General features: G+C 36.8%; 1 protein-coding gene and 1 non-coding gene across 2 annotated transcripts; both read left to right on the top strand.

Annotated features, from left to right (window-relative positions):
- The first annotated feature begins 6,620 nt into the window (after nucleotides 1-6,620).
- Nucleotides 6,621-6,727, top strand: LOC145090929 (small nucleolar RNA R71). The gene has a single exon (XR_013701850.1). It is a non-coding gene; the product is annotated as a small nucleolar RNA R71 (small nucleolar RNA).
- A 4,258-nt stretch (nucleotides 6,728-10,985) lies between these two features.
- On the top strand, nucleotides 10,986-13,550 carry EMB3126 (Ribosomal protein L1p/L10e family). Its single transcript, XM_079024772.1, has 7 exons — nucleotides 10,986-11,382; nucleotides 11,846-12,025; nucleotides 12,127-12,181; nucleotides 12,297-12,424; nucleotides 12,501-12,584; nucleotides 12,971-13,096; nucleotides 13,193-13,550. Exons 1-7 carry the CDS (start codon nucleotides 11,029-11,031, stop codon nucleotides 13,319-13,321), a joined length of 1,056 nt encoding a protein of 351 aa, XP_078880898.1. The 5' UTR covers nucleotides 10,986-11,028; the 3' UTR covers nucleotides 13,322-13,550.
- Nucleotides 13,551-15,582: the final 2,032 nt, after the last annotated feature.

Genomic DNA, 15,582 nt, shown 5'->3' with positions numbered 1-15,582 from the left:
ATGATTGAGGTAATTAACAGCAACAAAACGAATTCTAATTGTCTAGCCATAATGGAAAACAAAATATTAAGTACAATGATGAGAATTTGCCTCAAATCTCCTTTGGAATTGGATTCTAGGTTGTATCTTCGTTCTCTAGGGTTCTTCTGGTTCTTCAATCGCAGCTAATCTCTCCAGAAGGGTTCTAGAATTTATAATGTCTATCTGAGAAGTTATCTTTATAGATGCGAACCGACTCGTCGAGTCCATTGCCGACTCGCCGAGTTCGTATCTTAATTCCCGTATACGATAAGTCTCGGAGTTGTTATCTTCTCGAATCTTCGATCGGACTCGCCGAGTAGTCGACCCTACTCGTCGAGTAGGTGTTGTTTTTGGTGTTTATCTTCTTTGTTCAATTCCCGAGCTCCCAATCGCTTCTCCTGCTTCCTTTTGCTTCCGAGCTTCACTTTTAGACTGAAAACATAATTCAAACACTTTTAAGTATCTTTTGTCCATAATATGCAATGAATTAGCTAATAAATGATAAAAAATCTATACTTAATATGAGCTAAATATGCAAATATCAAAATACCCCACACTTGACTTTTGCTTGCCCCCAAGCAAAACTGAATTTTAACACATTAGAATCACATATGACAACTCCAATCTAACCCAGCCATTATGCCAAGACCGTAACGCAAGCATTTGTGTCTAAAAATTTTCCTAATAACCCCCATACTCCAAATACTCACAATTCTCATAAACATTCGCCCACTTATCCCGAACAACGCTGATTTTATGCAACCCTCCGAATCCATCCGCGGAAAACCTCCTATCCTCAAGGTATTTTTAGTTGAGCAACCCAAGCATCCATAATCTAGAATTACAATTTATGATACCACTATGGAGCTCTTTTGAATTCTTCACTTCCTTGATAATTTGATCTTTGATTTCTTGTGAATTCACCACGTTGTTGTTTGATTTTTGGTATCTTCAAGTTTTTGAATTTCTTGGAATTTGGATCTTCACTTTTTTCACTCAAAACCCTACATGCTTAAGTAGGGGCGCTCAACCTCAACCTTTATTGGCTAACAATAATAATTTTCCTGGATACACTTCTGGTACACGATGCTAAATATATTGTATCCTTCGGTCTGAGAAAGGTCGTGTTTTTGTCCCATGATTTCACTGGAATAAGGAAGCCACAAATGCACTAGAATGTATATAGGCTCAACTAAACATTTGGGTCTTCATGCAATCATCAACATAATTCTAACATGGAATCCTAATTATTCTTTACCAAAATTTTCTAAATTAATCCCTAAGTCACATTTTTGGTATGCAAATTTTTTTAATCAGTTAGACCTAAATTAGGATATTAAGATTCTACATTTACTAAAATGACATCAACCCCCTACCCCACACTTAATTTATGCAATGTCCCCATTGCATATTATGCATGAAAAAGAACAATAAAATAAAAAGAATTGGAACAAACTCTCCTGGGATAGTAGTTGTGAGGTCGATATCTCTATTCTTCAACTCCATCTTCAATTGACTTTAGACATGGAAATGGCTCATCCACGTCTTGGGCATCAAATCACATGTAGGCAGCTCCAAATAGGCATGAAAAATAGTGTAAACTCTTCAAGAATCGATAGGGGAGAATAAATGGTCAAGTGGTATATTCTACAACATCGAATCAGCAGTCTTGTTGGTATAAAAATAAGTGACTCGTCGAGTCATATAAACGACTCGTCGAGTATGGTCGCGGACAGCTTCGAAAGTGTGAAAGTATAAAGCGACTCGTCGAGTCAGTTAAGTGCACTCGGCGAGTAGACTGCTGGGTGGAAAAATTCACATTCTGCATTTGTTCCAGCTTTTGATAAATCTTCAAAACTTCTCATAACTTCTAGACTTATTCACTCATGTCCCTCAGGACCGGACTCGACACCTTAACTCTAAACTTCGACCTTTCTTGACTCTTTTCCACTCTTTATATTTTTCTTTCTCTCTCAAACTCTAGACCCTTTATGCAAGCATTCCTAATCCAAAATCTAAAATTCATCAAGTCAAATTAAACATCAAGCATAAAAATAAAAGTCTTAACTAAAAATTCAAACACACCAAACAAAAAAAATTTGAAAATTGTTCCATAAAACAAAAAAAACTAATCATCTTCCTCCTCATCATGATCATGCGCAGCTCCACTTCCACTAGCTCCACTCCTCCTTGCATTAATCACCTCATCCCAAGATGGAATGTATGGGAAGTTACCCCCATCAATATGCGGAATATGGAAGTGGTCAAAAAGTCGAATGTTGGACTCGTTGCTAAAATTGAGACTCCTCGTCATTTGATCTTGCATTCTCCTCATCTCAACATTATACCAGTCCATTGGAACTTCATCATTATCCACCGGAATTACCGGTGGTTCCTCCTCCACGTCTCGCTCTCGTCTCGACCTAACCCTCCTTCCCGGTGCCTCGGGACCAACCACCGGGTCATCATGTCGGATAACATAATGACCACCGCCATAATCCTCAATAATTCTCACCCTCCGAAAAAGAATGGGATTAAAGGGAGGGGCAGGAATCATTGTCATTAAATTCCATGCACCGTAGGTCATCAACCCAAATGAGTTAGCTAGTCGGGTGACGAACATGCCACCATTAATTTTGGAGGTTTTGCGATCCTTGACCGCACCCTCCGACAAATAAGAAGCCAAACACCACGGAATGTTGCAAAAGGTGTCGGGTGTGATGATGCTCCAAAGATAAAAGACATCAAGGTTGGACACCTAGTCGTCATCCTTCCTTTGGTTGATGGTGGTGGAGATAAGGCGGTGAATGAGACGGTGTGTGGGTGACCTAATACTTCCTTCTTGGGCCGACTTCGAAATGTATAACTTGTTGGCGATTGTGTTCCACCAACCCGTACTCGTAACACCATCGGGGAACACCTTATGAGAGTGTTCCAAAAAGGCGCGAAAGATAGCAGTCGTAACCAATGGTCGGTCGTAAATCCCCAACCGACATGCAAGATCAATGACGGAGCATTGATGGAACTCGCCCCCAAGGCAAAAACTGAAACTGACGGGGTGGTAGCAATCGTCTCCTCCATGGAAAGACACCGTGGAGAAAAATTCCCAGCAAAGTTCCCAGTACACCGGCTCTTGAATTCTAAAAACCCGGCTCCATCCATCACAAATCATTGTCTCCCCCTCGTATGTAAATTCCTTCAAAAGATAAGGGGCCAACTCCTCCTCATACCGGACAGTCTGCAACCAATCCCAATCAACCCTGTTGGGTACATAAATCTCCTTCTTCTTAACCTCAGCCAACTTCTTCTTCCATCTTGTCATTGTTGAAGCCGATTCAATTCGAGGAAAATTAAACCAAGGAAAATCTCCTTGGTGTCCACTTGAGATTTGTCCTCTGTGAAAAATTGTCCCTGCAAAACAAAGAACACACAACCTAGAAAACATAGAAAATCATCAAAACAGATTACAGCTGGGTCCCCGACTGGACTCGTCGAGTCCATGAACGACTCGGCGAGTCGTATGAACTGCGCGAGTCAGTCGACGAGTCGATCGAAATTCGAGCATAAAACCTGGAATTTTTCTCAAGGGTTTTGTCCATGGATGTTTCTAAGATGTATTAAAGGAGAAATAATCATCCAAAACAACATAATTAATACTAAATCAAAACCCTAAAAATTCACTAAACTTCAAAATCGGGTATTCTATGAAATTGACACCCTAGATCATCTAAAAATCATGGCTTTAACATAATTATGAAAGAAATTAAGTACCTTTGGTGATAAAAATCGAAAATCTTGAAGAAAGAGTGGAGACTTTGATGAGTGCTTGAGAGAGAAAGCAAATGGGGGCGCACGACGAGTGATGGGGGAAAATGATCTCATTAGAGTTAAAAAAAACCTAGTTATCAGTTGTAAAAATTCATTTTAAATTAATTTTTTTTTCTGTAAATAAAACCGACTCGTCGAGTCAGGGTCAGACTCGGCGAGTCTGGTCGCGAATTTATACTTACCTGGAATTTGAATAGACTCATCGAGTCAGGGTCAGACTCGACGAGTCACTTGAAAACAATTCAGAAAATCATATCATTTTGTCATTAAAAACTCATTCCACCCTACACTTAGTCCATACGCACTCTCAAGCAGTCATGTCTGATGATTTGGATGATGAATAAAATCCTAAAAACGAAAATCAAACTAAAACGAAAAAAGATAAAAGAAAGCAAACTCTAATAACGGGTTGCCTCCCGCCAAGCGCTTCTTTTTAAGGAGTCGTTAGCTGGACTCCTTCCCTTCTACGTTTCTTCATTTTCCTGTATCGGGAATGCACGCCTAATCTGTTGTGGTTTGTACTTCGTCTTGTAAGCGTGTATCTTCTTCTTGTAAGCCCGTCTTAATTCTTCTCTCTTTTTCCTTGTACTATCATCCTCAGCTACATGAATTTCCCTTTTCCTCATCTTTTTGTTCTTTACCCCATTCTTTTGCACCTTCTCTTGCACCTCTTCTTCTTTAATCTTCATTACTTCATAATTGGTGAAAACTCGGGCTCGAGGCTTGGTGGTACGTGACTCAATGAATGGGTTCTCAACATCATCTCTCCTTGCATTTTCCTCTTCTCTAAAGCTTTCCTCCTCTTCAAGTGGATCATCTTGCATTATCGTGTCAAGACATGCTACTTGAACATGTTGAAAAACACCATCCATTCCTCCTTCTGCTGCTTGATCTTCTAAAGAACTAAGGAAAATCTTCATGTTTAGAACATGCAAAGAGCTGGTAACAAACAAATCAAAATCGTCCAAGTTGCTGGGATTTTCGAATGGACTCGTTGAGTCCATGAAATCGACTCGGCGAGTCCGATCGTATTCCTCACATCCCACTGTGTTCTCTGATTCAGTTCCCTTCAGCAGCTTCTCTATCTCCTCCAAGTCTTTGTCAACATCTTCATTACCTTCAGAAGATAGCAAAAACTTACTTAGATCTTCTTCTTGCAAGAGTGCAAGTTCTTTTTGTAGTATTTCATCATCCAAATCAATGAATGAGATTTCTTCTTTTTTTCCTTCTTCTTGCTTGATCCATGGTAAAGCTTTAAACACCGCTGACTCGTCTCCTACCCTTAATGTTAGTGTGGACTCGCATACATCTATCAATGCGCATGTGGTGTTCAAAAATGATCTCCCCAAAATAATTGGAATTTTGGGGTCTTCTTCCATATCAAGTACCACAAAGTCCACGGGAAAAATAAATTTGTCGACCTTAATGAGGAGATCTTCACAAACACCTCTTGGTTGAATAGTCCTCTTGTCCGCCAAATGGATCTTCATATTAACAGGCCTTGGCTCCGGTAAATTCAGCTTCTTGAAGAAAGAGAAGGGCATTAAGTTGATACTTGCACCCGAATCGGTCAACGCTTGAGTGGAAAGTACATTTCCAAATTGTCAAAGAATTATGATGCTCCCCGGATTGCCCTTGTTTTCTGGTAGCTCACTCAATACTATCTCCGCGACTTCAGCTAAATCGTTTCTAGCAGAAAGAGACCCTTTAGCAAGTTAAAGTACTTGGGTGTTTGAAGCATTGTTTCCACAAATGGAATGTTAACTTGAAGGGATCGAACATGCTCCATGAAAGCTTTATATGCTCTAACCTTTTCACCAGGCATGGATCTGATTGGGAATGGCAAAGGGGGATTGTAGGGCTTTGAGGGAATAACAGTTTTGTCATCAGTGCATGGACTCGTCGAGTCCATTAGAGGGACTCGGCGAGTCTAGTCGGGTTTTGCTGGAGCCGACTCTGCTGCCTTTTCTGTATTCACCTTGGAGATCTTCTGTGCAGGTGTGAAAATTTCTTCATAGCTGGAAGTCACAGCGTTCACATTCTCCATTCTCGGATTATTCTCGGTGTTACTTGGAATTTGACCCGGTCTTCTCTCGTTCCCTTGATGTGCAAGTTGTCCTAGCTGTTTCTCAATATTGAGAATAGATGCTTGTTGATTCCTTAGCATATTTCTGGTCTCTTGTATTGCATCATCATGATCATTATGTCTTTTCTCGGACGCGGCTATAAATCTAGTGAACATATCTTCTAAATCGGCTTTCTTTTCCATAACCGGTTCTTCTTTTTGATAAAATCCCTTCTCCTTCTGCTTGTATTTCTCCTCCTTAGCCTTCTCGTATTCTTCGTATGGGATCCATTCCTTCTTCGGTTTCTGCTAATTCTCGTCGTATCGATCGCCGCTTGAGTAGAACACTTGAGCTTTCTTGTTTCCATTTTCATCCAAGTCACAATCCTTCGTGAGATGAGGCCCTCTACAGTTCTCGCATCCAACTCGAATAACATGGATTGTTTGACCCATTTTTGTCATTCTTCTATCTAAACTATTGAGCTTAGCCATCATCGCCGCCATGCCATCATTGACCGAGTTCACTACCCCCCGACTTACTTCATTTCTTGGATTGTGTTATTCTCTAGAATGCTTAGAGAATTCTTCAATTAACTCCTTGATTACCGGGGGTGCCTTCTTTGTGAGTGGGCCTTGCGAGTCGAGCAATTGTCGTGTGGTGACATTGACTCCATCATAGAAGATGGAGACCTCTTGTTGGCTATTGAGGTCATGGTGTGGGCAATTTCTAAGAAGACCTTTGTACCTTTCCCAAGCCTCATAAAGAGACTCTCTGGGTTGTTGCTCGAAGTTGGCAATGGCTTTCTTCAACTTAGCTATTTTGGAAGGCGGGCAAAAGTGGTCTATGAACTCTTCTTTCATCTTAGCCCATGTGGTGACTGACCCGGGAGGAAGTGACTTGAGCCAATCCTTTGCAGCACCCTTGAATGTGACTGGAAGCATGCGAAGTAGCTGGGTCTCGCGTGGCACATTTGGTACATTGAAGTAGTCATCCACATCATTTACTTCATCCAAGTGCTTGTAGGCGTCTTCGTGGTCTTTTCCATAGAAGGGAATCTCCTTGAGTTTGGCGAGGATATGACCCTTTAGCTCGAAAGTAGCGGTAGCGGGAATTGCGGGTTGCGCAAGTCCCGGGCCAGTGTCATCGTGCATCCTCTTCTTCCATTCCCCCATGGGGACTTCATCGATATTAGCCATAGTGATAGCTAAATCGTCTTCAAAATCGGATTCGTGCTCATATGTAGGTTCTTCTTCTTCCTCGGTCTCGTACTCGGTGTCTTCTTTAATTGGGTCTTCGATTGTCAAAGAGGCACTGGATGCTCCTGATTTGCTGCTCCTCTTCTTGCTGAAAACGGACTTGAGGTTCTTTAGTGGCGAATTCTTTGAAGAAGCGGATTCTCCAACGGCTTTTCCTTTGCTCCTTCGTAATGCGGATTCCGGGTCTTCGAGAGGAGGGACCAGAGGTGTATCAGATCCTCGGGTCATGAAACAACTGTAAACAAAACAAAAAACGCGTAAAAAGAACAAAAAATAAATAAAAATTAAAACTGTGAACAGCAATGAACTCGCCGAGTCGGCACGAGCACTCGACGAGTTGAAGGAAAAAACAGAAAAATTTTCTAATTACTTTTAAAAACGGATTTTTTATTAAAACTTATACTAATTACTAAATTACCTAAGAATTAAATTTGTGTAAGATAAATCCCACACAAAGGATCGATTAAACTAGAATTTAGTGTTAATTTAGAACCGTTCCCCAACAACGACGCCAAAAACTTGATGTGTGTAAACTCACTTAGTTTTAAACCTACTTTTATATTATAAAATGAACACACGAAGGCAGTGGACCTATCAATTGTGGTATAGCTAAATAAGTAGGGTATCGAACACAGGAACGGTAAATTAAAACTAAAGACTAATTTTATCTAAATTAATTAATAAGTAGGGGTTTTCTCTAGTTTTACAAGACTAGAAAACTTACTAACTATCACTTAAACTAAAAGCTAGAAAAGCAAAGAATTAACTAGATTCAATAATGGGAAGGACTTCTGTTTAGTTCAACTCAATTGATCCTATGGTTGATATTATGGTAATAGTGCAATGGATTAACTCTTCTATTGGCTACCGACTCAAGTGATTAGCTTCGCATTCGCTATACTAACCCTTAGTGAACAAACTAACTCAAACAGTGATCAATTGTCTAATTTAATTAAATTCACTAGATTAATTATTTGGGTTAATTTAGACTTGCAATAGTTAACTAATTTGGTCCTTTAGTTAACTTCTTGTTGATGGTCATCACACAAGCTCACACATGAATTTACCTAATTTTCTTATTAATTATAGTTTCATGTTCATTAATCCTAGACATATGATAAAGTGGTCACATTAAAATATGAGGTTGATAATCAAAAGATGTTTATACTATTTAATTACCTTCCTATTAACAGAAAATTAATTATCATTCACACACAAGGTTCTTTAGCAAGTTAAAACTAACAAAAATTACCAACATTGAATTAATCCTACCAATAATCAAACCATAGTCTCAATTTTGTATCCCCAAACAGAAGTTTAAGAGTTTTAGCTCATGATTGAGGTAATTAATAGCAACAAAACGAATTCTAATTGTCTAGCCATAATGGAAAACAAAAGATTAAGTAGAATGATGAGAATTTGCCTCAAATCTCCTTTGGAATTGGATTCTAGGTTGTATCTTCGTTCTCTAGGGTTCTTCTGGTTCTTCAATCGCAGCTAATCTCTCTAGAAGGGTTCCAGAATTTATAATGTCGATCTGAGAAGTTATCTTTATAGATGCAAACCGACTTGTCGAGTCCATTGCCGACTCACCGAGTCCGTATCTTAATTCCCGTATACGATAAGTCTCGGAGTTGTTATCTTCTCGAATCTTCGATCGGACTCGCCGAGTAGTCGACCCTACTCGCCGAGTAGGTGTTGTTTTTGGTGTTTATCTTCTTTGTTCAATTCCGGAGCTCCCAATCGCTTCTCCTGCTTCCTTTTTCTTCCGAGCTTCACTTTTGGACTGAAAACATAATTCAAACACTTTTAAGTATCTTTTGTCCATAATATGCAATGAATTAGCTAATAAATGATAAAAAAATCTATACTTAATATGAGCTAAATATGCAAATATCAACATTTTACCCTGAGAAGGACTATTGAATTGGGCTAAGTGATTATTTTGATCTTGGTAGCTCGGGGAGCCGAGGGAGCAGCAGTTCGGGTATTTGCAGATAGCAGCGTGAGGGATATCAACAAAGTTTCAGCTGTACAAGGTGAGTTTTCCTCCAGTAGGAACAGGTCTAAGGCACCAATGCCGACCCGTTTATATATTGGTAGTATACCGGGGTTAGCCCGATGCAGTATATGTGATTATGTTATATGTTTATGTTCATGTTTATGTTATGTTCAGCTTATTACGGACTTCGGTCTGATGCAATGGGCGAGGCCCAAGTTATTCTGAACTTCGGTCCGATGCAGTGGGCGAGGCCCAATTTATTCCGGACTTCTGTCTGATGTAGTGGGTAAGGCCCAAGTTATTGCAGACTTCGGTGCGATGCAGTGGGCAAGGCCCAATATTTTCTTTATGTGTTATTGTATGGTATGTAGTAGTTTGGGGGAACTCACTAAGCCTTGTGCTTACGGTTTTCAGTTTTGGTTTCAGGTACTTCTGGTAGTGGAGGGAAGAGCTTGGGGTGATCGCATGGCACACACAATTATTTACTCAGCCTGGGATGTTTTACTCTAATAAAATAAAATAATGTTTTTAGACTTGATACTTTGACGTGATATGTTTTGTATGAATGGTTGACACTTGTGGTTTGTTTATTAAATTTTAAAAGAAATTGTTGGTATGGATTTTTGGGTCGTTACATAACTTCTTCTTATGAAGTCGGATTTAAGCGCTCCTTATATCACCGAGATAGTCATTACATCTTTAGCTAAGATTATCTATTAAATCTTAAATATCTATCCCGAATCTGCGGGCGCTACATTACGTGTAAATGTGGGATAAATATGGGGCAGTGTGTGGATTTAATCTTCATTGATTTCTCGTTTCCCAAAACCATCTTTGATTTCAAAACTCTTTAGTATTTTCGAAGTTTATTTATAAGCATAACTACGACTTTCAGTCTGGTTATCACCTTGATAACAATCAAATTAGCGGAAGCATAAAAATTGAAAGTTGTATTTAATTTTGATCTCTTTCCACAACAACTTGAATCATGTTAATCGGATCTACAATGTATGAGATATCACCAAAACAATAAAGCACGTCCAACATCATCTTTTTGTTGTTATTCTCTTGCATTTCCGTTGTTTGTTAGTCGATTCTCAATACTATACAAACAATTAAATAAACACCAAAATTACAGCTATTCATAAGCAAAATTGGACGTTTTGTAATAATAAGTGCTATTTAAAGGATAAAAACATCGACCGACCAACTTGTAGTGTGGAGTAGTTTGGTATACCTCCTCAAACACAAGAAGCAAGTGTTTTAAGATGAATAACCATGTACAAATTATACAACTGTTAAAGTTTTCACACAATGCACTTATCTTACACCTTCCTTATGTCTTCCCTCACATGTGTTGGTCAAGCAAACCACTATGTTAGCACCGTTTTTGTACAATTACGCTATGTTACAGTTGTTGATTAAATTTTCTCTAAAAAACGATAATACCGTTAAAAAAGAGGATTAATTTCTTTGGGGTGAGATGTGAAGAAATAAGGACAATTTTCAAATATACCATGCATCAATATGATTAGATTAGCGAGGGTATACTAGAAGGACAAAAATACCCTCATGTGAGGGGCATGTGGGTTGGAAAAACGTCTAAAATCAAATAAAGTTAAGAAAAAGGACTAGATGGACATTGTTTATAAACCATAAGGACCAAAGAAGTAGATGTTTTTGATAGTTGTCCACACCATGCCAATTTTGATAAACAATAGGGATCATTGGTGTAAATGTGTATTAATTGAAGGTTAAAAGTGAAAACGAACCCAAAGTGCCTTATCATCATCTTCATCGTATATACGGCTTACGGATAGAACACACAAAACATAAGGCGAAGGAAAACCAGAAGATGGCCTCCTCCTCTGCTTCCACTTCGGCTACTCTCACTCTATCATCGATACACCTTCCTCAAGAACCAAAATCATCCCTCATCTCTTCCTTCAGTTTCAAACCAAACCCCAAAACCAAGACTCTGGTTCTACACTCGCAATCAGAATGCATTAGACCCACGAATTTGAAGTCCAGTTTCGGCAGTTTTACCTCTTCCAAGAATTCTCCTTTTTTGGTTTCTGCGGTTGCTGCTGAAGCTGATTTGGGTGAAGTTGATGAGGATGTTGAAGGTGGCAGTGTCGCTACTGCTCCTCCTCCTTCCCCTTCTAAACCTAAGAAAGGAAAAGCTGCTTTGCCTCTTAAGAGTGACAGGGTATGTTTATGCTCGATTCAATTCTACTTCACTTTGTAAATTATGGGTTAATTTAGGTTGATTTCGTAAAAGGTTTTCGGATTATTGAATCCCATCATCTCCCAAAAAAAAAACCAATGAAATTCGACATCAGTTTCTGTCATAATTCCATCTCCCAAACGTCTCTGTTCTTCTAGTTCTTGTATATATTCGAATGTATGTTGATAGTGTTACACAATTTCAAAGTTCAAAACAACTCAGTGCACATTACAAACTCAAATGTCAACTTCCAATCGAGTTTTCATGGTACAACAAACCCCAAATAGTATTAGCTCCAAAACTGTAATCTCGAGGGTTCTTTTCCATCATGTACACTGAATTGTTAATTCATACTTCCTATAGTAAACAACCAACAATATTCAAGATTATTTACTAGTCTTTCTCATATTTTACAAATGCTTTTTGTGAAATTTTGATTCATCAGACTAGGTCAAAGAGATTCTTGGAAATTCAAAAGCTGAGGGAAGTAAAGAAAGAGTATGATCTCAAAACTGCAGTATCATTGGTGAAGCAAATGTCAAGCACAAAGTTTACTGAAAGTGTAGAAGCACATTTTCGTCTTAACATTGACCCAAAATATAATGATCAACAACTCAGAGCAACAGTGAGTTAAATTAAAATATATGTTTTAATTTGATTTTAAGTAATTAAGTTTAATATATTCTTCCAAAAAGAGTCTTTGATGTTTGAAATCTTGTATTGTAGGTGAATTTGCCCAAGGGCACAGGGCAAGTTGTTAGGGTTGCTGTTCTCACTCAAGGTTTTTTCTATCTCTCATTTTCTAACTTTTTAAAGAAACAGTTTTCACTAATCGTGGTTTTATTATAATATCATTTATGGATTTATTTCTGAGTTTTTAAAATTTAAATCCACAGGTGAAAAGATAGATGAAGCAAAAAATGCAGGAGCAGATATAGTTGGAGGAGAAGACTTGATAGAACAAATTAAAGGAGGATTCATGGAATTTGACAAGTTGATTGCAACTCCAGATATGATGCCTAAGGTTTTTTTATTTTATAATATTATTTAAATAAGTATTACCCTTTAAAAAAATTAAAAATAATTCTCATTCCCATCAGGTTGCTAGTCTTGGAAAGATTTTGGGACCTCGTGGACTTATGCCTAACCCTAAGGCAGGAACTGTTACAACCACTATACCTCAGGTAAGATAAGAAGGGTAAAATGGTCATTTTACTCTTGTTCAGAGAATTTATTTATTCATAATTGCAATATTTAACAAATAAAGTGGAATGCCCATATTGGTAGTGAAATGTACATACATTTCTATTTTGACTAAAAAACAAAGTATGTTGTTATTATTGGTAAAAAAGACAAATTTACCCTCGTGTGAAGGGCACATGAAGCCACTAACAGTTGAATTTTAACTGAGGTTAAAAGGAGGGACCAAACCCACAACGAAACATGCTCATAAGGACCATCTATGCAAAATTGAAAGTTTAGGGGGTTAAAAGTTAAAACTCAATTTTTGATAAACACAGGGACCAAATTTGTAATTTTCTTATTAAGTTTACAATATGATGGTTTACAGACAATAGAGGAATTTAAGAAGGGGAAAGTGGAATTCAGAGCAGACAAAACAGGAATTGTTCATTTGCCATTTGGGAAGGCGAGTTTTTCAGAAGAAGATCTTACTATAAACTTGCTTGCTGCAGTGGTATATTTACATTCTTACCCTTCTGAAAAAAAAGCTAACTTATGTTGAGATGAATATATTTTGACATGATTTATTTGTTTATGTTAATTTTGACAGAAATCAGTGGAAACAAACAAGCCAACTGGAGCAAAAGGTGTATACTGGAAAAGTGCACATATATGTTCATCAATGGGGCCTTCAATTCGGTTAGATATAAAGGATATGCTTGATTTTAAGCTTGCATAGAAGGAATATGTCTAAAAAATGTAAACCATAGATGTAAATTAAATCATCTAAGCAAAATAGGCGTAACAATGGTTGAGAGAAGGAAGTGGAAGGAAGTTATTTTTTGGATTAACGTTTTGTTATTAGTGTTCTTCCTTTTATTATGCCAATTTGACAAAACATGTGTATGATTGTTATTTTGGTTTGAAGTTTTAATGTTGAGTGTCTAGTATGTTTGTTTGTTTGAGAATATAGTTTGATTTTTGTTAGTTGAATGTTTAAAGCATTCGTAACATGCTAAATATATAACATAATAAACGAAGGATGTAATTGTAAGTTGTAACATATCAATGCATCAAGCAGGATTTACACAAGACATTCAATGTTTTTCTCCTTTTTCCCTATTATACATTTAGCTTATTCTCTAAGCTTGTTTTTATAAGTAGAGAATTTGTGAATTGGTCACACATATTATATAGAGAATCATCTTTGCCATCGTTTTCTTGTGTTATGCTAATTAAAAGGTTCTCTATAAAGAGATATATCCAATGTCGCATTCAATGCTTTTGTCCATTAGCATTATGTGCACGAAAAATGTATTTTTTTACTTCCTTTCTATTGTATTACCATAAAGTATGTGACCTAACGATATAAAGAGTTGTTAATAAGCTATCCCTTATCCAATATGTTGAGGGTCTAGTCCTTATGTCACGAATTTGAAAATTAAGAATGTGTGTGATTTATATAATTTTGTTATTATATTTTGATATAAATAAAGATAATCATACAATTGGACATATGTTTTTATATTGAGTGTCTAGAGAAACTATTTTAAATATTGAATGAGAATGGTTAGATAAATATTTTTATTTAAAATATGATTAAAAATCTACCCTAATAGAAGAATCCATATTATGCCACCTGTCATCTCCTCCACACACTATTTTCCAAAGTTAAATTCCTATAATACCCTCCTCTTATTTTTTACAATTACGTAGATATGCATATATTAACAACACCTTGAATGCAATCCCGTGAAAATAGGAGGCAATTGATTCCATTTTTTCGTTTCAGATCGTATAACATCAAACTTCAACATTAAAGCCGATATATTAACAAAAAAAAAAATCAAGGATTTTGTTGATGGTGCCTTTTTTAAATCTCTCTGAATAGACTAATACACTCAACCGACATTTATGATTTTCTCTTATGAGTTTATGGTGAACAAAGAAGCTACTAACAAGTTGTTAAGTCTATAGAGGTAAGAGACCATTTCATTGCTATACATATTATCATTATTATGATGATTATACATATTATCATTATTCATCACAAGAATTTTTAACCTAGAGTAGGAGAGGCTTAAATTCATTAAAAAGAGCTAGTGAGAATTATGTTTGGGTGAAGTTTGAAATGGAAGAAAACTGCTTACCGATTTAAGAAATTGTTGATTCATTTCAGTAATTAATTTTGCAATCACTAATTTTGCAAGAGGAACTTGATGTTCTTTACGTATTTTATCTGAATTATAAACCATTACCACGGTCCTAACTTACCTGACGGTAAAAAAATATTGGGTTGAATGTAAAAGTTGGTCCCTATGGAATGCTTTCATTTAATAGTTTCATTTTGATGTATTTTGAGTTATTCATAAAATGATTAACAAAATTGGTTATGGTTTGTGTTATTTCTATATAATTAAATCACATGAGTTTTCACTACGTACCGATGCTAAATACCTTTTTGATTATCAGTTTTCTAAATAAAATAATGAAGCATCAAGTATGCCTATATATTACACCGGAATGCATAGAAATTTGATATTAGAAATTTAATGTAATTTTCTTTTTTATTCACCCACGAATCTCCATATGGTTCTTATGTTTCTTTTTTATTTGGAAATTTCTTTATTTGATTTGCTCATTTAACCATTTTATTGTTTGATTTTGAATCATAGGTAGGTGTAGTTTTGTTTTGTGATTTTAGTCATTCTTAAATAACCAAGACAAATATAAACAACTATAATTTATTTTTTAAATCATTTTCCACATTTTTCCACATTTTTGTTAAGTAGTCGTTATACTACTGTAATTTAAAAAAAATGGTACTTTCATTGTTATTAATTGCCCAAATGATGAAGCCACTAGCATGTTCACGTTCATCACTTTGTCAGACTTCTTGTGCTCAATTGATAAATGGATAATTGCAAACAAAACATACATCATGTTTGGATCTATAACCATACAACTGGATATTTGGTAAATTGGATAAGCCTACAACTC

Source organism: Lactuca serriola, chromosome 2, assembly GCF_051521515.1.
Source record: "Lactuca serriola cultivar US96UC23 chromosome 2, Lser_US96UC23_V15, whole genome shotgun sequence".
In the NCBI taxonomy this organism is placed as follows: Eukaryota; Viridiplantae; Streptophyta; class Magnoliopsida; order Asterales; family Asteraceae; genus Lactuca; species Lactuca serriola.
Note: the sequence above shows the minus strand (reverse complement) of the source record. Positions and strands in the feature narration are given on the sequence as shown.